General features: G+C 39.0%; 1 protein-coding gene across 1 annotated transcript in view; it reads right to left on the bottom strand.

Moving 5' to 3' along the window:
• The window catches only part of brinp3a.2 (bone morphogenetic protein/retinoic acid inducible neural-specific 3a, tandem duplicate 2), a 43372-nt gene that overhangs the window by 3597 nt on the left and 14752 nt on the right, over positions 1-25023 (bottom strand). Inside the window, exons 3-7 of the mRNA XM_018670912.2 lie at positions 13945-14135; positions 11645-11835; positions 7759-7864; positions 7311-7547; positions 4869-5091 (exon numbers count right to left, since the gene is read on the bottom strand). Coding sequence (XP_018526428.1) covers positions 4869-5091; positions 7311-7547; positions 7759-7864; positions 11645-11835; positions 13945-14135 — 948 coding nt within the window. The remainder of the gene's footprint in view (positions 1-4868; positions 5092-7310; positions 7548-7758; positions 7865-11644; positions 11836-13944; positions 14136-25023) is intronic.

Below are 25023 nucleotides of genomic sequence, written 5' to 3'. Positions count from 1 at the left end.
CAGCCGTAGGGTAACTTACTCTCAGACACACATATAATTCCCCCATGTGGGCTGGAGTTTGATTCCCGTCTGTAGCACTTTCTTGACTGTGATCCCTTTATGCCTCTTATCCTCTTTACTTGCTGAAGAGAAGAAATGCACAGTACATACCGCTGGCTTTCCTTTCAGAAAAAAAAGCTTTTTCTTTGATGAAGCTGTATTGTAGTAAACTTTATGCTAATCTGAAAATGTTTGGTGGATTACATTTGGGGCATCCTTCCTCTATATCCTGATCTTATTGTGTGCTTGGCAGTGGGAATCAAGTCTGAGTTCAGAAAATCACCGATTTGAATATCAATACCCTGCAATGTAAAAAGGGGTCATGGGAAATGAACCAAAAGGGCTCTTCCTTTCCATCACTCGCTACCTGTGGGCACAGCATTTCACCTCCGACAGCTTCTGCAGGGCAAAGCAGTCGCCAAGACAAGACTGTTAGTTCCCTGGTGTGATTATGTACAACCTTCCTGCTCCTTCCAAGTCCTCTTCCAACGCACTGCTGTAAATCACACTGTCTTCTAACTTCTGTGTGAAAGGAGCAGGAAACACTGTGAAACACAAAGAAGCTATGGATACAACACATAAGCAGTATCAGCTTATAATTAGCTTTGATTGAAGTCACGTATACTACATGAAAAAAAGAATTTGGACACCCAAACATTGCACTAATGTCATTTTTGAACATGTCATGTCAATCCATCGGCATTAATCTGCCATTATAATAGCCCACAATCCTCTGAAGCTTTCTACAGGAATGTGAAACTTAGCTGAGGAGAACTGCTCCCATACAGCCAGGAGCATTAATGAGGTGAGGCACCGATTTGGCGATCAGCCCTGGCTTGCAATTAGTGTTCCTGTTTATTTCAAGGTTGTTAGATAGATATTTTATAATATATTATTATATATATCGTATAATATATGATATATTATTACATCATAATGTTCCTTTTTTTCTTTTTAGATATATTTTTTAAATAAAATATTTACATATTTTCTGACTTTGTCTTCATCTTTGATCTTTTCTCCATTTTATTGCATTTGTGTTGTGCCTCTGATGGTGCACATGCAAAAAAGAATGAATTAACTTGACTTATTACATCAACTCATCATGCAATCTTTTATACTATTTCACTACAAATATTCTTATTGTCAGATCAGCAACAGAGGCTCCTCAAGGCAGTATAACTGTGTTCTTTTCCAGAACTTTCTTATTATGTATCTTCTGTCAGAGGTGCCATATACATTAATATATGCTATTAATAGAAACATGTCAAACCTGTTAATTAGTCAATCAATACTAAAGCAAGCAAGCCAAAGTAATCATTATGAAGAATGTAAAGGAAGAAAAGGCCTGTATCACAATGTGCAATAATCACGCCTTCTGGCCATCTTTCCTTTGTAAGAATTAATGTGACTGAAACAGTGCAAGGCTGTAAAGATTAAGTTGGTCTGAATGCCTTGACAAGTTCATTAAAAACCTATTCAACATTTTAAGAGTCAAATCTTAATTGCACTTTCTTAGTATTCAAACAAAGATGAGAGGACTCCTTCTGTGAAGCATTCAAGACCTTGATGTACATGAAAAAACATGACACCTTTTTTAGGAGAAGCCTATGCATAAGAAAGGCACTTATTTTCTGAGCTGATTAAAGTCGAAGTACTGAAAACATCTCTTGAATGACAATGTGTATCATTATGGCTAATGGCAAAAGTTTGAGCACAAAGTGTGCTGTGCAGTTTTATCATTACCCACCTAATAAAAGCCAAGTTGACTGCTGCTTCGACTGTCTTATTCCCTCATAATTGTCAGCACAGGGGAAAAGTAGCCCCCAGGAAGCAAAATCAATCACATATCTCTCATCTATCTCAAGAACCACGAACAGGATGTTAAAGAGAGAGTGAGGGGATTTTGGAGAGCCTCTCTTTTTCTCTCTGACAAACTGACAAACATCCCATTCTCAGTCTCTTTCTACAGAGTACGAATATTTCTATGAAGAGAGAAAAGAAAAGAAAGCTTCACAGTTGACGCAGCGGTAATAACATAGATAAACACTGCCTGGATGAGGGCGATGACGCTCCTACTCCTTTTCCAGGCAAGTGGGTGGGAATATCAGCTGCAAGAATCAGTGATTAATGTGTGTTTTGGCGATGTGGTGGAGAGAACGAGACAGATTAAGGAGGGGGTACACTGAGACAGAGAAAAGAAAGAGAAGCAGGGAGGGGGCCTGGACACTGAACAGAGAGCACTGTATAGATTAATCTGCCAGTTGATTTATGTGTTGTGCTCTGTACCATCACCACCAGCACTGAGGTAGCTCAGTCAAACTGACCGCAGTGTGACTGACAGTGACGGTTGGATTCATCACCTTCAGCAGTCGCCTTCTTTGACAGTTGAAGAGATCCTACGCAAATGTGGATTTTATTCCGTTTTAAAACACTAATCCACCAGAAAACAATATTGGTCAGACACTTAAAGCAAGACTATGTAGTCTTTAAACATACAAAAAGTGAATTTCAAAGATTTCAAAGCAATAAAAATAATGTACCAAATACACTAGATCAATTACTTCGGTTGTGTCCATTAAATCCTACTATCTAAAATGGTCAAGTGAGACTCCTCTCTGGATGTGCCAGCTGAGAGATTCTGTTGTGTGTCCCCTAGCAACAAGGTGCGAACACAGGCTCCAACATGAAAGCAAAGACACCACTGACACAGTGGCAGTAGTGTGACATGTGATAATTTGTCAACCACCATTTAAAAAAAAAATAAAACAACAACAAACAAACATGTAGGGAGAAGAACCACAACCAGAGCGCGGAGCATTACAAGGAAGAGGAAAATAGTAAGATCAGCAGATGGTCAACAGGTCAAAAAAGAAAGTGACAAATGGCAAATAACCCTTGGTCTGTTAATAACATGAAGGAAAGAAGCAAAACAACAGCTGTTTTTCTGAAACAACTGGCAGATAGAATCTTCTTCACTTATAATGTGTAACAATGGCCTCTACAGTGCCTTGGTTACTGTGTTGAAGTGGAAGTTTGGTGTCGAGAATTGCATTTCTGGGCAACTGCATTTTTTGTCATTGCTGTTTGTGACCATGACTCAATATCCTAATGTTAGGAGGGTGGATGATAATAAAGTACGTAGACTGATATAAGACATATACCTAATTCTGTGTTACATAAAGTACTACTTCATAGTCTAGCATGACTGGGTTTATTTTAGCTTTAATTTTACAATTAATGATAACCACATTTATTGCCAGATGTATCCCAATTGTTCTCTTTCATTTATCAGCCCTCTCTATGAATTATGCAATTTGGTGGCTCATTAGCTCTTTCTCTTGTCAATATGTAACCTATCTTGTTATCAGCACAGCTAAATTACAGACAACCAGCCCTCAAACTGTACTCATAATCTAGCTGGTCATCAGCAGAGCAAAGCTGCATGGTTCGAATTGGAATTTGTAACTTTGGGTGTTATCAACAGTGCTGAGCTACAGACTAGCAGCCAATAGACTTTTCCACAGTATGCAAAGATGATATGGATTGTAATGTTAATGAAACATATTATCCTAACTGCCTGTTGCTGTGGCTTGGGTTGTCATGCTTGAGGGAAGACCCTTCCCTATTGCTAGCCACTCAATCAGTGTAAACCTAGATTCTAGCAATTACATTTTAGCACAGAACTGGTGAAGGTTCAATGTTTTCCATCTTTTTAACTAACCTGAAGTTTCCTTTCCTCTCCATTCCAGTACACACAACAGAACTGAATGTACCAGCATCCTGTAATTACCACTTGTGGCCACAGAGGTCACTGTAGTCAGCTTTAAAATGTCACATTGGCCCGTTTGGGAAATACCCACAAACATGTATTTAGGTGTGTGAAGGAATGTTATTCAGTCTTTAAACACTAGTTTGAAATTGGTTATGACATAGATAAAAGGAGAAAAAAAAACTAATGTAAGACTTTTGATTAAGCTTGACGGAACTGGGGTGAACACGATGTACTGTATTACCTTATAATTAGGCTACAAATCAACATATGTTCCATCCCTATTTCCAAATTTCACCTGATACATAATTTGATAAAACTCTGAGGCTCTGAAAGATATAAAATTGTAAAAGCCATAAAACCAATGCAGAGAATTTGTTTTCAGAGAGATTCCAGACAATTTCATGAAGTCCAATGAAATTAAATTAAGATTTCATGATTATGTGAAAATTTCATGAAACTTCATAAAGATTTAATGGTTCAAAGATCTGTGGATTCTGAAGCTGAAGTTTACCATTGTAGCAGCAAAAAAGCCAGAAAAGCCACAAAAATGTTGATCTGCAAGTAAAAAGTTGTGTGTATGTTACAGCAGATGCCGAGCTTGTTTTACTGGCATTTCAATGACCGCATTCCAGCATTTAAGCGGATGCACATATTTGTACAAAAGAGATTAAAAGCATACACTAACTAGTATTGTGAGGCTACACAAGTGAAATACCACTGTGGCAATGGCAGCTTATTTACTTCCACCTACGTCCCTAGATTAGTCTATGGAGAGAATTGAGAGAACTGTGACTTGATGTACAGTAACTTTGGGCAAATCCCTTATGAGAACCTTACATCTTTTATGGGGGTATACATTGATAAGAAAGGGGAGAATTTACTAAAAGAAGGGAAGTATGTTTAAAAATCTTTGATATCAAAATTTTAGCTACAGTTGATTTACTCAGAAACAAAGTTATCCTTGACTAAAACATTTCAAAACTATCAAATTGTTGGGAAAAAAGTATCAGATATGTGTAGATTCAAATGAGGAGAGTTCAAGAGTTGTACTCACTGTTCTCTTGGTAGGCGGACTTGGGGCTGTCGGTGACATCTTTTACTGAGACTGAAGAGCTTGAAGATGACCCTCTGGGCTCGTCTGGAGAGGACCCGCATGCTGTTCTCGAGCTGCTCATATCGCCACTGGAACAAGCTATCCAGGGACCACAAGTGTTGGATGGTTGACACGTTAAGGAAATAGTTCTGGGGCAGCCTCGCATAGAATGCCTTGAACTCATCTGTTACAAAAGAAAAGACACATTAAAGGAGATACCGTATCTTATCATTTTAATATCAGTTACAATTACTGTGCTAATTTTCAAGAGGACCGTTAGCATCTACCATCCTCTTCACTGCATGCAACATTGGATACTACCTGACAAATGTTGGTTATATCATCTATATTTATACCAATAGGTTGATGGGCTCCATGATTAGAGTTGTGGTTAATCATTCAACCTGCCCATAATGATAAACGTCTTCAAATGATTAATAATCAAATTCTTAAACATTTTTGACCTGAAAAGATCCAACAGGGATTGAAACACTGTTTAATTATATGTGCGGATTGGAGTCAATGTGCGAGTGTTTTCATCGATGTTGTCTACCAGTAGCCTTGCATCAACACGTAATGTGTGTATAATTACACCACTCCTATTGACCGGGTTTAAATGCCAGCAGCAGAAAATTGGGACAAATCTAATGATAGCCAGATGTACATTATGAGTTATGACATTTTACCTCAATACAATATGGATATATTCCAAGTAGTCTACCGTGTTAATAGTAGTTCTGTCTCTATGGCCTAACATCCTACAATATATTTACCAGTCAATGATACCTGGAATTGAATACCCTGACAAGGATCATCTCAATGTTCCATTAAGGAACTGACAGGTGCACATTGGATTGCAGGTTGCTATAGAACCCAGATGATGCAGCAGTTGTGTCCTCCAAAGAGAGGAACAGAAGGCATTTCTCAGTTGCATTTGAAGGAGCCTTTGAAATTTGACAGACCTTGGCAGCCTGTTATACCTGGGCTAGATATTTGGACTTTGGAGTACCTGAATTGGGACACAACATCTGGCAAGTGGTGCTTTGAAAAGTCACTTCTAACATTTTGATCATATTCAGTAAAGCAAAAAGGAAACCAAAAGCATCCAGAATGAGACTTAGGAGGATAAGAGATGACAGAGGGTGCACTTTGTTGTGGGAAGCAAAATGTTTTATGGAAACTAGCACTTAAAGACAGAGCCACTAAAAGACAGAATAAACTATGCCAAGAGTAAGCTATACTATATAAGTAGATTGTGGGGAAGAGTTAAAAGTTATACTTATACTTTATATACTTTATATAAAGGTGAACAGCCTCTATGTACTGAGTAACAATGAGTTATTTTCATTTTTCTACTTCTACATTACACCATTGTGCTTTGGAGATATTTCTGTTTGAGCTTGAATTTTAAAGATGATGACAACTTTTGCTACATTCATTTTCACCGTCATTACTGGTACTAACTTTATCATCATCGTTTATATTGCACATCAAGTGTAGTAAGCACGATATGTTGAATGCACATATATGCATGTATATGGACAGGAGTATGTAAAGTTTGGCAATCAACTTAACAAGAGGTCAGGCATGCATATTGATGGGAAATGAATTTCTGACTTTATTAATTCCTTTTGTGTTATTTCCATTTGGTTCAAGGTTAACAATAACATAGAAGCCACTATCCTTGATCTCCTTTTGAGTCAGTAGTTAGAGCTTTTATTGGCATGTTTTACTGCTGATAAAGCAGCGAGGTTGAAATCTGTGATATCTCACGCTGAAGGACACATTTAAGACACTTGCAGATATCTGCATTCTGGGCACACTCCTGCCCTCATTTCACACCCAGCTATTAAAACATAAACTTTGAAAGTAATTGCACTTAGTGATATTTCAGCCAAATCTGAAGAGTGGAAAAAAGACATCTATTTTGATTTCACCTGAGTAATAACCACCAAGGCAGGGTGACCGAGCACAGCAATAATAACCAAACATTATGCTGAGAGCTTCCATTCAAACTGTTTCCCTGGTGATATGAAAAGCCGAACTGGCAATAATTGGGTTTTATAGCTGATTAGTCTGCTCCAGACATATTGTAAACTACCTGAGCCGAAAGCTGCTGATTTTTTTAATCCGGTTCTGTCGCTTCGTTAATTTGCTACATGCAGATAGTGTGCCAGGACCCAGGATTCACAAACAGCTATGGTAGTTTACCAATAAATCAGAGACTAAGGAGGAATATACATATAGGATCCTCACCCACCCAACAGTGGACGTAAAACACTTGCATTCATCCCCACTCCATCTCATATGAATGATTTAAAAGTTTGATATTCTTGCATTTAGGATGAGACATGCAATGTGAAGAGAAGCAAGAATCCATTATTTTCAAGAGAGTTTTCCTACCTGATTCCTCAAATTCTTTATAGAGCATCCCCCATGTCTCTGTGATCCTCTCCAGGCTCTCCTCCATGGCTTGGATATCCATATAGGGGCAATTGCACTCTGGGAACTTGGGGTCACAGTTGCACCAGCAGTCATTGTCCTTGCAGACAAATTCGCCCTCTCCATTGCAGGCTATGTAGCTAAGAGCAGCCTGCACAAAACTTTCTCTCAGGTAGTCTGGAAGGATCACTTGCAAGCCTGTAAAACCAGGCTGGGTTTAGTACCATCATCAAACTGTGAACTTGGGGAGTGACAGTGAGAGGTGTAGTGGTAATATAGTACTGGCTGAGCTTATAACTTACCTAATAAAATCTATAAATCAATATTTGTATGTTACTGATGTTTATTCAATGTGTATCTTTAAAAACATGTCATGAAGATCACAATAAAAGTAAGATGTCAGACGAACCTTGTAGCTGGACTTTATTTTCAGGGCTCTGAACCAGCACAGAGCTAACAGAGTCAAGGTTGTCATAGTTACTGCATCCAAGAGGACCTGTGCGGGTCTCTGTCACCTGGGCAACAACAAATAAAAAGCTCATTTATAAATTCTCCACAGCAACCAATTTGTAACAAATGTGTGCTTAAATTACATTTCTTAACACAAAAGTATATTTTAAACTAAACTTGATTCAAAATTGGCTTGAGGGGAGCCAAAGAAAATGTGCCTTGCGTGACACAAACTGCTTTCTCTATTTTGTGTAAATGAAGTAGTTTCTACATAATCAATTGTACTTGTGAATGTAAAAGAAACAGAAAACTAGAGTAAGCTAATTTAGATTCCTCTAAATTGCTGTAAGAGTGCTTTGCTGCACTCATTTTTCTGCTGAAGTGCTACACAACGTTTCTCTTTTGTCTAGTCACTGATTGACGACATTTCAATTGACCTTTGCTACAAAGCAGCCCCAGCAAAGCATCTTTTTTCACTTCATTTGCAAGAGGAGATCTTATTTCAGTGCTTTCCGTTTTCTTGCTGTGACACGGCAGGGAGCATTCTCATTTTTCTCTCTTTGTGGTCGCGGGACACCATATTTTGTTCAGCGATTTGTCCTGGTCAGGCTTGTCAGAGGACAGTTGGTGTAAAGTGACAGATGGATGAGGCGAGACAATGAGGGTCAGTCGATCAGTAACACAGTCATAGAGGGCTGAAGGGCTTGGGAACTCATATGAGGCTGGTGCTGCAGAGAAGTGAAAACTCAGTATGGGGCTCTTTAATCAAAAGCCTAATCCAGGGGAAAGGGGTTTGTGAGGGGAAGAATAAATATCCTTTGTGAATGGGAAAAGGAAAATGAAGATAATTTGAGTGCAATTCTTCCACTATAATATTTATATCACATTATATCCCTTGTTTCCCTCATGAGGGATTTTAATGCTGATATGAATGTGAGGAAATGAGATACAACCCTCAGTTTCAGACCACATGAATACTGAATCAATATAAGGAATTATTTGATATGCCATATGATATGCCATATGGCAAAATATTGACTGATGAGCAGAGCATTCAATTTCCGCTTTGCTTAGCAGCTGCTATTCACTGTAGATACATTCTGGTATATGAAAAATACTTAATAGGACATTATTGGCCACCTGTATCTTGGCACATGGCTGTATGAGGGAATGAAGCAGAGGCTGGAGCTCCATGGCAGATTTGTGTCTTCATTTGGTATTTCTTTTTTTTCCCACATGATGTGAACTTTTACTCCAGGTGCTACAGTGCTAAAAGTATTTCACTGACTTATTTAAAGTGGGTGCAAGAGAGGCACAGGAAGCAGACAATTTTGATCATTGCCACATACAGCAGATGACTAATCTAACAGCTGAAATGTTCTTCTGCCAGAAGCACACTGTAAAAATAAAGGTTTGAGTGTGATCATGGATGATCAAGTTAGCTGTCTATCTGCTCAACAATGGTCCAGACAACAGTTGATTGAGACTGGGAACACAAAAACATATTTCTCTGCAATAATGAGAATGCAACACAATCGAGACGCTGTCCATGAAAGGAAAATATGAAACCAGAGATTCCTGCCGTTTCCTCGCTCAGATCTGCCGCCTTGTTCATCAGTGTGTGCAGACACATTGGCAAATATGACCCAAGTCAGGTGGGGATATTGCCATCGATTCAGTCAAGGAAATTCTCGAATCGTAACAAAAATGATCCCCGCTGCTATCGAACAACCGGTGTCATTACTCATTGTACAAACAAGCTGGTCCGATAACAGACTTTGCTCTGTGCCGTGACTTCTTTAAGAGAGCCCAGATTTCTACAGCCAATCCCCAGCACACCACAACAGTAACAGGCTTTTCCTCCAAAATGAGCTTCAATTTCCCCTTTGCATGGAGACAGCAGGGGGGTCTTTGCCTCGCCAGCCCTCTCTCATTCATACCTCAACTTGTTCGATTTCAAATTCATGCAGAGCAGTGCTTAGTTGTATCTGTTCCGCTACTGTGTGGGTCAACACCCTCTGGGAATGATGCACAAGTGTGGAGGAATCTGTGGCTCCTTTGACTCACTGTCTACCAGTGATGGAGGTGAATCTCTCCTCTTTCCTCTTCCCACCTGTCAGTTACGCCAGATGACTACCTCTGAAGCATGAAAGCATACTCTCTCTTTTTCTCTTCCTCTCTGTAGCTACAAAAAAAACCCTAATTCCCAAGAAATGAAACAGACAAAAGCATCTGCCTCTGCACCTCAGATGTGCCCACCTTAGTTGCAAAAGAAATACCCATCCCTGAACACAATGTAGTGAGAGGACGGAGCTTTGATATAAGTACAGGGAGTCTGATTCATGTTCTGCTACAGGAAAGAAAGCCACTCTTCACAAGCCAGCTACCACTGTGTTCCGAGAAAAGAAAAAGGCAGAAAGGAGGGTCATCCTCCCCTCTGTCACCCTATTAACCCCATGCTACCTGAAGGTGACAACCGGAGGTAGAAACCTGTCACGAGCTGTGTTTCACAAGATTCATTTATCTTCCCCTCGCCATATGTGCTCATCACGGCGCTTCCTCTAGACCCAATGTGCTTATGGCAGCTGAAGATCATATCTCATCACAAGCAGGCTGATAAAATGAATCATCTTACACTTTATTTTCATTGCTGTTATCATTGTATTACAACAAGGAACTTGTTGACAATGGTAATAATACCCAAAACTGCATATATGGCTTTTAGAGAGGCAGTTTTCTACCCTGCAAATGACACCTGGAAGCAGCAAACAAATTTAAACTTTGAAGCTGAAATTAAAATTGAACAAAAATTGAAAAATTGAATGTTTCTTATGAAGAGAGTGTTATATACATAGAGGTTAAACAATAATTACACATTTTCATTTTTGCTATAATTTTGTTCTTATAATATTCTAGAATATCTTGATGTATCAGCTTTTTTCTCATAGATTTCATTGCTTGTATCTATTATTATATTTGACATTTTTATTATTTCTTGATAATGATTCCTGGGCACCTGCTTGGATTTGTTACTACAATAATTACTGCAATGTCATCAGAAGATGACAATTAAGCTGTCTTGGATCTTGAATCTTCATGGTTACAGATGTATTCTGCACTCTATTAACAAATGTTGACAGTGCCAAAGGAATCATGTATTTCAATGTTTCTCATTACAAATAGAATAGGACAGAATATCATATCACTTCTAGCTACAGTAATTGTGGTTTCCTTTCATTCAAAGAAGGGTTTCATAAGAAGCTTCTCTGGGCAGATTCCCATGTGAGCATTTCCAGATGGCACTGAGAGGTAAATCCTAAATCCTAAAAGCCAGAAATCATGTTCCATTATTGTGTGCACGCTTATGTTTACAATCAAAGCCAATAAGACGCAAAGGAAAAAAAAAGAGACAGGAGCACAAGGTTTGCACTCTTGGAGGAGAAGATATTTTGAAAAAATTGAAAAAATAGAAAGGAAACTGCCAATTTGTCCCCAGTGGTTACTGTAGATTTATCTGACTGTAATGATATGAATTTGGCTTGGTATTAGCTAAACAATATACTTTGCATGGTAAGTTTAACAGTACAAGAAAACAGTTTTAGGCGTTTTGTACAAATGAAGATGGCAACAAAAGTAAAAGATGGCTGCCAAAGAAGCAGGAGAGACCACCAGCCTTCTAGCTTTAAGCCATTTAATATAAGGTTTTCACTTTATTGTCATGATGTAATGAGTTTGACTTGATTGATGACTCGTGGAAGATTAAAGTAGATAGAAATTTTAATAATCAGTGCATTGGTCTGTGAATGTGCCCCAAGAGCTCAACAATAGAGATACAAAGGTGGTACCTTGATGGCAGTGGAGGCGATCTGGATGTGGTGCAGCTTACGCAGGGTGCTCTCCCTGTCGATGAAATAGGAGGCAGCCAGCTGGTGCAGAGCTTCCAGAGTCACAGCGGAGGAGTTACCCGAGTAATCGCTCACCTCTGCTTTCTTACTCAGTTTTCTCTTGTCCACAAATATCGTTAAGGCCTCTTCTCCTGTACAGAAACATTACGTTTAATTGTTTACAAAGTTTACAAGTACAGTTTGAAAAGGTGAAGTGCGGACACATTATCTACTGCCATTAAGGGCTTCCAAGTCTCACTTTTGAAGGCTGAGCTGTCCTTCTCTGACATAAAATCAAAGTGTTAATATCTTAAGTGTTTAAGTGATTTTTGGTGTTTGTCACTATCTTTGGTGCTAAGCACTCATTCCTGAGGTGTTTATACACTGCACTTCCCACAAATCACTTGTCAGTCAAAAAGTGTGCCAACTCATGTCAGATCTTTTCACTTAGATTTTCTGTTAATGAAGCCTGAGTGTCTGCATTTGGCACAGTTTTTATAACGGCACATTGCTCACGATGCCTTTATTTGTTTTGAATTCATCCTAATTAATTTACAGTTTAACACTTTGCCATAATTTTAAAACCTGCCACCTGCTCTGCTCCAAAAGAGGTGAATTCCAACTGGAAAGAGTGCAGCGATACCAGAGCCTCTGAAGCACAAAGATAGTTGACCTCAATAATTAGGATAAGCTACATCACCCTGTATCAGTAACCACTGATCATAGCAATCAGCACCTCATAAGTCTAGGGGCCATGGTGCAGCACTCTCTCTGCCTTGAGAGTTTCTGAGACACTGCACATCATATTTCTCATCATAATGCAGTGTTAATGCTTCAGGGCCATTTTTTCTGCCCACCGCCGTTCTTCCTCAGCTGCTGAAGGGCACCCTCTTAATATCACAATCTATTTATTAATTTCATTAAGTCCATATGTTTCTGAACACAGAGGCAATCCATTCAGAACCACAGAGGCATATCTCTGGCAACAATCCAAGGCAAACTCCTCATTCTCCTCTCTTCATACCACTAAGTACTGGCAGAGAGCCAGAGTGTGGGGCTGCATCAGCTCAGACAGCTGGTGGGGTTGCATTATAGGCAGCCACTCACAACAGCGACCTTTTCTAAGCTGGGAGTCAGGTCTAAAGTAATTGACAAGTGTTGCTCTGTAAAAGCAAATCTGCCTTGCAAGACTTGCCTGGAACTTTCTGGCATCTTGAATTAGTTTGTCTTCCTTTCTTTTTTCTTCAATCAGAGGACCATTAATGCTTGTCCATTCATCACAGTGCAGAAAACCAGAAACTGGGTGACCATGACTGGGAGTGGGAGTGGCAGGTTTACAGTACACAGGCACATGTATTCATACATCTCTGAAGAGATTCCTAGGCTGCCAGTGGCATTATTCTGCTATCGGTCTGTTATTCAGTTACTTATTATGACCGGTTTACTATTGCATATGTTTTCCAGTATGCAATGCCTGGGAGAGCAAATTCTAAAAGCTTTTATCAAATTGTATACTTCACTAAAGCCTACATAATCAGGGAGAGAAGCACTTCTTAAAGGCACATTTTCCTCATACTGAATATATACAGTACTATAATACTCAGGGCTAACCAGCAGTTACTACAGTAGCATACGAGAACTATACTGCTTCTTAATTTCAATGTATTCTACATAGATCATCAGCTAATAATACTGCTGACTTGAGCCTACAAGCTATCACTTTATTCTTTATCGCATCATTGCTATATTGAGGTAGCATGGTTATTATCTATGTGGACCTTTTTTCAGGGCTCCCATTTTCAGTCAAGTTAGTTATAACAACTAAAAATCAACCAAAGACAGGGTTTGTATCCGACTCACAGAATTCATCTTAATCATACAACTGGCTACAGCTGATAAAATCTGCCAGCAACAGTTATCATTTCAAATGGCAAAACTTGCTAAAAAAAAAAAGAAAAAAAAAGACTGCTTTCGTCTACATCTGTGTGAAATCGTGAATCTGTTAAATCTGAAATCTAAAATCTACCAACATTTGTTATTGTAAACTGGACACATGCTAAGGTAGAAAGAAAATATTGAAATGAAAAAGGTGTGTAGGGCTTGGTGAACAAATAAAATCCTAGTTGCTGGTGGCAGGTGACCAATTTATTCCAAGGAGTTCAGTTAGTAAATAAATAGGTGTTAATGTATGTCACCATGAACATAACAAAACAAAGTAATCAGCCTACATATAATAAAATAACATTTGTTTCCTTGTTTACCTCCCAGTGTAGCTGACAACAGGAAGTGAGTCCCATACTTCCTGATCAGGTTGTCAGTGATCATCTGGGTGGTGGGCCTGCGGCCCAGGAGACGGATGTTCCTGATGAACTCAGGTGTCAGAGGTAACGGAGACTCCAAGAAATCTCTCCTTTCCACAGCCAAGTTGTTCACCTTCCATCTCCCAAACTCCCTGCACATAAACACAAGAGCAAAAATACCCCAAGAACTTCAGAAGTGGCATTATAATAACAGTGCAGTTAGCTAATAAGTGTCTCTTAAGGAGAGCTGAATAATAAGTCAATTAATTAGTCAATCACACCTTCTGCACCTTATGTAGCGACACCATATTGGTACATTATTTGCCTAAAGCTCAAAAAGTGGAATAAATGACTAGAGGAGAGGGACAAAGAATGAGAGAAGAGAGAGAGAGAGAGAGAGAGAGAAATTTAATTCTTCATGTCACTCTGTGCTTGCAATGTAAGGGATCTCTCGACCATGCTGACACAGTCTGAACTGAAGTGAAAGTGAATTGATGGAGAAACGGGGAATGAGAAAAAGAGAGAGAGCTAGCGTGAAAACATTCAGACAAAAACCTGGCATCATTTGAAACCATGATTGTCACCTGGGACGGAAATGTGCTCCTGCTACACAGCTGACAGATGTTTTCCTTAATAGCCCCATCATGACAGACTTATACATTGAAATGAATAAAGTACAAGGTGGTACAAGAAATAACTCCATTGCTCAAATAGAGAATGTGTTTCATAATGAGAGACAAAGCAAAGTGGGAGCAAAAAAATGTCATAAAAATGGTAAAGGCAGTGTGAACAAAAGACTCTGTCAGCCTTTGTTGCCTTTTGTTTCCTTCTGACAACTAATATGCCTGACCTCAACCAAGAGTTCAGCTTACATGCTGTATTTATATGAATCCCTACTGCTTCGTTGATTATAATAGGTCTGGACATGTTCATGTGTGATTTCATCTGACAGCTTTAAGATGATAAGACAATGCCAGTCCAGGCAGCAGGAAGGGAACAGAGATGAAGAACTTTAATAAAGCTACTGAATACTGAATAACAGAAGAAGACTTTTCTTCCTCCCTATCTCCCTCACACAGCTTTTAAGCTGCTATGCTTTTCTACTTTCTTGTAAAAGCCTTGCACATGCATTATAAGAGGAACAAACAGATATGTCAAAAGCAACACAGTTAGATGAACTGCAGCAAAACTTGAGGAACCAAAGGAGATGTTCAATCAATAAAGACCAAGCTGGCATCCTGCATGTATTCTTCCAAATATGTTTGCAGAATATTTGCACAAACCACAGTTCTTTGAGCTGATATTGCATTTGGCAGTGCTTTGACTCATATAACCAGAATGTCCAAGGTGTTTAGTGGAAGATTTCCATGTGAAGTGTCCTTTAAAGAAACATTTGTGCACTCTTCCTTCTGCAGTTCCACACTCAGCTTAACAGAGAAAGCACACTATGAATCCAAATTAGCCTTCCTCGTGCTTTGTTTGTCTGGCAGTTGGCAAAACAGTACAAATTTTAAGCTGGGAATATAAACTTTTCAGAAGAGATGTGAGCATGGCACCCCTCATTTGAATAGCTCTGCAAAGTCAAATAAGTCACTGAGGAGAGAGGTGAGCTGAGATGTTGGAATTACAATATAGTCATTTCAAGTTGCTAAAATGAAACAATCTACCTGCTCATGTGTCACTGTAATATAGAAGAAATGTATATGGTCAACCACTATTTATGTCTTTCTGGTCAACATAATATTGCATTCATGATAGCTCCAACGGGAATACAAAATATTGTCTGCAAACTTTAAAGTTCAGCAAATGTGAGCAATGTAATTTTATCATTTCAGTTTTGATCCAAGACACTAATCACTGAAAAGCTCTGAAGAAGCCTCATAAAAAAATTAACCACCAAAGAAATAAAGATAAAACTGAAAAAGCGACTCCCGTAACACACTCAGTTGCCAGTAGTTGCCAGCACATACACTTAGTGAGCTGCAATGCCAGGTTGTGTAGTTCAGTACCTCCCCCCAAAGAATTCAACTAATTTTGATGAAAGTGCTGCCATTTGCCCCGAGCAAGAGAGGCTACAAGTTGTACTCTGACCACTGCTAACCTGCTGTCATAATAAATTGGATAAAAGAACCAACAGCCAAACTCCATATGACTAAGGTAGCACAGGATCAAAAATGCAAGGTCAAAACAGCTTACAGAAAATATGTTCTCAGAGCTGAGCACTAAGCTCAGAATTCCAAATCTGTACCTCTACCTTGGGTTTAAGGGCCTAAAACATATATTTTCTGAATCAGCTTTTTTACTCAAAGTTATGTAATCCTACTCAGACACACTTCTTGCCAAAATTAGAACAGTTTAAGTTATTTCACATTACAGATTTCTTTATCTGTATGTTGTATGTGCTCCTCTCTCTGAGCTGATTGACTTATTGGAAAAAGATGATGTCACATTCCAGTGACTGACTTATAAGAATTTACAATATGCAGATCAGAGTAAATCAGCTATTAAATTTCAAGCATTTTTTTCATCTTATGAGATTATTTCAATGTCAAAAATCTCAACTTTTAAACAAGTATTGAGGAAACTTAAATGACACTGAAAATAACCTTGGAAGCATTTTCGTTATTAGGTTATTTGCTTATGTTTCCTGGGAAACACCTCTGTCAAATCTGACAATGACAGCCAATCAGTAATTGCTGAAGGCTTTCGTTTACGATGATGCTAATATGTATAATGTGTTTACAAACCCCAGATGAGAACAGCTGTGCTGGAGACTCCCTGGAGAATGAGAGGGTTGGCTCCATGTGACTGAAAGTCACTGAGAGGAAGGCTTTTACTGTTGTTTGTGCCAATACACCAGAGTATTCAGCCTTGGAGTCTCTGGATGAGGTTGTGGAAAGGGCATTGCCTGGGGACCCTTTAGTTCTGTTGGGGGACTTCAACGCTCATTTTGTGTATTTCTAATTTGTTAGAAAATAGTCACAAATAAAGGAATTTTACCTTGAAATTTTTAATGCTAGTTTCTTGCTAGTTATTTACAATTACATACATAGATACATATACAATTTGCTATTTAAATGTGTATTAAAAAATAAATACATAGATGAATGATATTTAATTTATTTATCCTGAATGTAACTGTAGAGAACAGTGTACTGATAAGTAATAACACGGGGAACTAACTAGCATTGCACATATGCAGATGCCATATGAATATGCTTATATAATAGTCTTAGTAATAACTTTACCTGACAAGTCATAGTTATGTCACATACAGTATCTCTTTCTCATTTAAAAATATGCCCAAAACACAGTTTAAACTGCCGTGATTTTAGTCTATTATTAATCTTCCAACTGAATGGCGACTCATTTTCCACATAACTTCTCAGCTAAATTAATGCTCCACACGAATTAACCACAATATTAACGATTTCAGTGTTTAATACTGTCTTACTTTTTGGAACATTACCTTCAATGTTCGTTGCTGTTGCCATATGCATAAATACATCCATGGTTTGAAGCCAGGCTAGTGCTGTTTAAGTCTTATTATACATCCATGAATTCTGCTAGCATAGCACCCATAAACGAGCCGCGCCTGATCGCGCCAAATCCAGAATGCGACTTGCTCGTCCACATAGCCCACAGACATGATGGGAGTAGCCCTACCGTGCATATTCAGTGGGCCCCATAACACGGAAGTAATCCCGGAAGCCAGAAACCTTTTCGGCGTATGCGCCAGGCGAGCAACTCTGATAGGACTGAATTGGCGCCATTTTCGATCCGATGTCCAGCTCTAATAATACGTCCATGCACAGCACAGAGCAAATGAGTAAACACACCTGGTGATGCTTTGGATACTGCAGCTGTGCACACCTGTACGCCAGGAGTAGGAGCGATATAAAAGAGAAAATGACGACGGAGAATGTTAACGAAAACTCGAGCGACAGCGTCACCGAAGAAGATGCCTCAACGGACACAGCCCCGAAAGACAGAGGACTGACAGGTACACAGAGCCGATATACACACAGCTGATAAAATTTTGCGATTTGTGCCACCAGAAAATACAAAATACAAATATAAACCTGGCTTATTGTTAGCTAGCTCATTCTACCATTTGCTCTCTTTGTCTCTTCTTTCTCCCTCTCCCTTTTGGCTTTTGGCTCGAGTATTTTGCAAACATATAATAATGCAGCAGTCATGCAGTAACTGTCCCGCGGCGGGGACACTGCAGGCATAAAGTTGGCGTCTTGGTCACAGCTCAGTTCTCTCAGCCGTTTTCAACTCGTCATATCACCGTCATAACACTGGTGTCCGTTCTCGCGACTAGCATACAGCTCTCACCTGACACCGGAGCAGAGAGAATCGGAACGACTCACGGTGCCTGCCTCACGCTGTCGCGCTGCCCTCCGTTTTCATCAAGTATCTAACTCCACAGTTAGTTTTGTGGTTTGGACATTGTAAGACAAGATCTGGTTGTAAAGTTTACAGCCTGTCGCTCTGTTGTTCCATCAGTGTTCTGTGTGAAAACTGTGAGGCAGCTAAAAAAAAAAAAAAAGTGTAACAACTCGTCCACTGACTGTGATTGAATCACGGTCTTTCCAACTGATGCAGCGGCAGGGGCAGCTCTAAAATTGACCTTATGGTATCTCACTCGGGAGTAAAAAGGAACCTCTAAGTTCGACGGAAATAGTGATTTGATTTATATCGAGAGATATATTGATATTGACCAATATGAAAAATAATATTGTGATATGATTTTTTTCACATACTGGCCAGCCCTAGTTCTGATGTTTATGTGAATTCATGACAGACAGAGAAAATCAGCCAGACATGAAGCAAGACCAGCCACCTACAGAGAAATAACCTATTTTAACTAGAACTAATTAAATGTGTACTTGCAAAATGCAGATACTGTTTGAAGACCAGAACTATTTTTGATGTTTTAAAAAAGTACAACTCTGATATTAGGCCAGGGGCTAGATTGTATTTATTTTTGCAAGCACTTTCTCTCCATCACAAATCTGCATGGCATTGAATTTATAAAGAGACAGTTATGAAGTCACAGACAAATATCGCAGCTGTAATTATAACAGATCGGTTGTGATTACTTTGAAATTTCTCAGGGAGGCTACAGGAGTGCAGTGCCAATTTTTGCTATCTGCCTGGCACTGCCCCCAATTTACTCACATAATCATGCGTATATGAGAAGAAAGGATGGGAAAGATGTTCCTCAAAGAGCTGTCTGCCTCTTTAGATGGCATTCTGCTCATTTCTAAATTTTTTTGAAGGGCTTCATCCTGATGCTTTTCAGAAAGCAATAAAAAAATATCTTTCTATTTGAACATCAAAACCACTAAAGAGCCATGTAGAAATGAACATGATTGTCTTGACTGACAGATTATTTTCATCAGATTTCATTATGGATCGAGAAATAACAAACATTCAGTGAATTTATGTGAACTGCATCCCCATCTGTCAAATCTTGCACTTTTCTCTTTCCAAACTAAAAGCTTGACTGCTGTAATCAGAATGGGTTGAACAACCTTGGCTACTGATGATGGATGGGGGGAGTTTGGCCTTTTGAAAGGGTATATATCACATTAAACCAGGAGTAATGAGGAAAGCTTGAACACCCAGATGTTTGAATGATACAAAGTGTAAATTGCCTAGAATTCTAACTGCTGCACACAAAAATTAGAACAAGCTGGTGGCAACGATTTGCAGTACACACTGATTTCATTTTCAGTTATATAATCATGAACCAAGACACTGAATCACATAATATTAAGCTGAAACTGTAGGCAGAGTGTGGGAAGTAAACATAATAATGTTAAATGGATATGTGTTACCCATTGACCTTTTTGCTGACACTGTAGTATTCAGACAAAGCCTTTGACTAATCTCTTGCTCAGATATATCTAGTGTAGCTATTAATCTTCACCTCATTTCATGCCATACAAATAAATGACCTCTTCAAATGGGACACTGTGTCTCTTGAGCTCCACTCTGCAGCGTGAAAGCACTATTTCAAAGCCACAGCACGTTCTGTTGAAAAAGAGGAGGAATACTCAGGAAGGGCGGGAGGGAATGAGGGAGAGGGTGCAGAGAACAGGTATAGAAAGAGTATTCGCAAATCCCCGCTGTCGTTCGTTTCTTCAGTTATCGTTGACTGTGATAAGCTAGCCCTGTCTTATCTTAAACCCCCGATAGACCAAATGGTATATCCTGCAGGGAGAGGAGGAAATGAAATGGGTTTCACCACTGAGTTGATTTTAGGGGCTGCAATCCTCCCTACAACCAGCTAAGTCATTATTATTATCGATTTCATTGCACCCTTTTGCGAAGGTACATCAGTTTCATCAGTTTAACTTTTCATTGCTACCATAACTAAGTTGTTAGAGTTGTGGATTTTTTTCCAAATTCAGAGAGGTGCCTTTTTTCTTAGCTGGTTCCTCATATTTGCATTTGCATTAGTAGAAAAATAACTAAGTCTATTAACTCCAATGCTGCACTTAAGCACAAATTTAAGACACTTGTCATGAAGGTGTTCCCCATCTAAGACGGTCACATATAAATGCTGTAACTTTTAAGGTCCAAACCAGTAAAATTATCTAATATTTCACAAACGTGAGCAAAGGCTTGAGAAAAATCCAAAATCTGAAATCTGTGTAACAGAACTTTGTTTTGTCTTTCTTCCCTTCCCCATCTCCCAGGTTTATCTTGTGACCCTTTAGAGGGTGTCCAACCCCTTGGTTGGGAACCACTTGACCATACCTAACTGAACTGTGCCTTTAATATTTCTTGTATCCACATTTATTCACTGGTGTGCTTCCTAATGTTTAAGCAGTTTAATAATATTTAATGAGCATAGTGATTTTTCCATAGTTAAATGATATTTAGAATGAAACCTTGTCTCATAAAAAAATAACAAGCATTATCCAAGTGCAATATGTTGAGAACATGGCCAAATACATGTCAACACTCCTGCTTTCACCCTGGTGAATATGGCAGCTTTCCCTTGGCAATGACTGCTGTGGACAGGTGGCTAAGGCGGCAGGCCCACATTGTGTTTGTATTGGAAGCAATGGGTATGCTATCCAGTAAATCCCCAAAAGACACACACTCATACACACATACAAAAACACAAACCCTCTTTCATTTCCTTCAGAGGACTTGTTAAAAATTCTTTCAAATTCAATCAGTAAGAAAGGTGGGAAATTGAGTAGAGGGGAAACGTGGTGTGGATTCATTACGCTATCATTGCTGAGGTTGCTCAAACACTGTAACTCAAAGAACCAATTCTAGTAATTCATCTTCCCCTGTCATTGAGCATTTACTAGGATTTGGCAGAGATCTGGACTGCACATGAGGAAGACCAGACCAGAAAATAATACTGTCACTTTCAATCACCTCTGCCCTGTATTCCACACAAGTGATGTGCCTCTCAGCGCAAAATGGACTGTCAAAAATTATCATTTACAACAAACACAAGCTCAAGCTGTATTTGTCCATGTTACTACTGTTGGATTTGCTCAGGGGCCATTGACACTGATGTAAGCTCCTCACATTATCAGAAATGCAACTCATTGTATTCAGCACAGAAACTGCTGAGACAATGACACGTTAGCAAGTGTTGCTGTTTCCAGAGTCAGTAGGACTTATTCTCTGAGGGACCATAGATGACTGTAAAAAATTTCATGGCAATCCGTCCAGTAGTTGTTTAGATATTTCAGTCTAGACCACAGTGGTGGACAGAGCCACTGATAGACTAACACGGCCCTCTATCCATGCTGCTAAAGTGTGGCTAAAAACCTGAAATGAGGATAGGGAGGGAAACCATAATGAGGCTTTCCTCCATTTACAGTGGAATCATCCCCCCCTTGTTTTACACTTTTATAATCTTTATTGAATCAAACTTTAGCGAGACAGCTCAACTAGAGAGTTGCCTGCAGCGCTAACAAATTGAATAAAAGTGAGAACTAAAGTAAAAAACTGAGCAATTAATTGGGCTGGCTTAGGGTAGAATGTCTAATGGTGTGTCTCTGGTGACTTCCAAAATAAGGAAGTGCAAAGAGACCAATACTTTTTCTGATATTTGATATCACGACTGAGGAAGGAGTGTCTTAAAGTGAAAAACTACCATTTATTACTGTTCTTTCACCAGCCTATTTACCACACAGAGCAACCTGGAGTTGCTGAAACCTCTGAGGGAATTTCAGGAGAGGAGACAAGACAGAGAACATCAGTAAGAATCTAGCAGTGGGATGTTGAGAAGCAGCGCTGAGGGAGTCTGCTCTAAAACACTCACCTCAACCCTCTTCAGAGTACCTGCAGACTCCCCTGTGGTTTAGAGAAATCTGCTGTTGCTCATTGTATTTGAAGTGGCTCTTATATCAAACACTAAGCTGCTTTCTTTTGATTAGGTTAAACTCAAAGGGTGGACAGATTCTTTGTGCTCTGGTTTGCAGAATAAATTAATTATAGATAATTTATTAAGATAATTATTAGAGTCCTGTTGTTTTAATTCACTATTTGTTGACGCACAGTGATGCTAACCAACACATTGACACTATCTGTACTGTACTGTACTGAACACCCAGGTCTTTAAATTGTATCACTTTGATAATTTTACTACATCCCCTTTCTGTACAACACTTTGTACATTTCTATTTTAAAAAATGCTTTAAAAAGTATACTTATATCTGAGTAACAGTTCTATTATTTTGAATGTTTGCCTCAGATTTTCAAAGTTTAGCAGGACATTTATTATTTCATAATCCTCATTATACGCAAATTAGTTTCAAGATCATCAGCTGCAGAGATTCTTTGTTTATTAATCCACGTATTTGGCAATAATAGAGCGGTCTTATAAAAGTCAGTAAATAACATTAGATATGCCTGCCAATTTTATCTAGAAACTCACTGAATATTCATCAGTCAATCATTCAATCATTAAGGTCTATACAGTAAATACATTAGGAGACTGAACATGACATGTTTAATCTGTAGATGTACAGACAGGTTCGTGTTGGTTAGAAATTAATATTCAAAACTAATCTATTTTAGATTAATTTTAGGCTTACAATAATCATTCAAATGAATATAAATGTAATGTAAAGGTAAAGCAGGATGACAGGAGCTGCAGCTCATCAGAGCAGGAGATTCATGTTTCTGTTTCTCAAATGTAACACTCCTCTAACGTATTTGGTCTTAGTTTTTTTTTTTTTCCTGATGAAATACTGTTTCAACACAAATGCTGTTTGTTTTATTACCTCAATTGAACCTTAGTATTTCTTCAGCACTAGATACTAAATGTTTCTGCAGTATTACATGCGAGAAACTGTCAGCCATTCAAAGCTGGCACGGAATGTTTGATCAGATTTCTAGTCTTGTTTATGTATTATTTGACTAGATCATTTTCAGCAAAATCATAAAACCTGAGGCGTGGCAAGTAGACGTACTTTTTCAAGCCAGAAGAGTTGGGAATCACTGCCACAGACATCATTTCTTTTCTTGTTGGTGCACGAGCTTGATTAGGAAATTTAAGGACATCTGTTACAGAGTAACACACAGCAGAAGCATAGCTACAGAGTTTGGACCCCCAGAGAGAATGTTGCAGTGGGCCCACTTTCTTTAATAAAACAACCCCGCTGAATTTTTTATGAGCCAGCTCCAGGTGTGAGTACCCAAAATTATCACATTTCATCCCACCAGCATCAGCGCTGAAAGAAAGCTATTATTTGCCAAAACAGAAAAACAGAAGCTATCCCACAGCTGCATCCCTCCCGTCTCTGTCAGATTCCTCTCTAAAATCAAATGGGACTGAATCCAAGTGAATTCAATTTAGGAAGATTTACAGGCTATTTACTTTTTAGGTTAGTTTTTCCTTTTAATATCATCACTATTAATCAATGCCGCATTGTGGTAATCTAGAGGGCCTCAAACACAACCTTGCAGCTGACAGAGGCCTCTCAGGGGATTCTGTGATAATGCAGAGTAATAAGTACTAAGAGCTCACTAATCACTTGGCCACATGATAAGACTATTAATCTTGCCGCCCGTGCAGCTCAGCTCCAATGGACCACTGCCTTTTGCCAGAGAAGGAAATATTAAAAAGCTCTAACGCGGCTACCGATCACTAAAGCCATAAAGCATCCTTGCACCGATCCATAGATGTCAGGAACCCTGTCCGTCTATTTCCAGAAGCCTGGACAACATCCTCCTAAATGACGACGGATATGATTCATGACACAGTCTACACTAATTCGATCACATGCCGATACCTCAGACTGTGTTGCTGTCATGACGAATCATCATTTTTTTCCCCTAGTGCTAATCAACATATATCAACTGACCACCTGATCAGGTGAGTTCCTCAGGGTTTGGAAGGCAACAGAACATGAGATACAGCCAGCTGATAGCAACACATCTGCATGTAATACATCATGATTCTATGCAGGCACATTCCAGATATCTTGTGAAGGCTGGCTGTGAGAAACCTTTCTGCATGACAACACAGGCCAAATAATGCAGCCTGCCACCTATACAGAAATGAATAAGTTTTTCATGAAGCACATTGTCCACTGCGTGCACTAATATCAGATATGTAACTGTGTTGCATTTTCTCCCTTACATCATTGTGATGTTACAATAAAAAAAAGTAAGCAGGGAAAGTGCACTGGAAACAAAAACCATATGCAGTTGTAGCTGTGAACAATGTCATAACAGTAGTGCACACATAACCTTCTCACATATGTAATTAGGAGAGAATGTCCTTAGAATGACCTTATCCTAAACTATAATTTGTTCTTCAACCAACAAATCAAAACAGATGTACACTTGCAAGTTAACTCAGCCATAGCAGATGAAAGTTCACTGCCCTTCGTTCCTCATCTTTATCATTTAATTCAACTTCACCTGATTTAACTGCAATACATTTCATTGCAAGTCATATAATTTTCACTAGAGTGCTTTAATAAGGGTCGGGTAAGGATTTGTACAAATTTTGGGGGGCCTTGAGGTTGCTGAAATACATGGATC

This window comes from Lates calcarifer, linkage group LG17 (assembly GCF_001640805.2).
Source record: "Lates calcarifer isolate ASB-BC8 linkage group LG17, TLL_Latcal_v3, whole genome shotgun sequence".
In the NCBI taxonomy this organism is placed as follows: Eukaryota; Metazoa; Chordata; class Actinopteri; family Centropomidae; genus Lates; species Lates calcarifer.
Note: the sequence above shows the minus strand (reverse complement) of the source record. Positions and strands in the feature narration are given on the sequence as shown.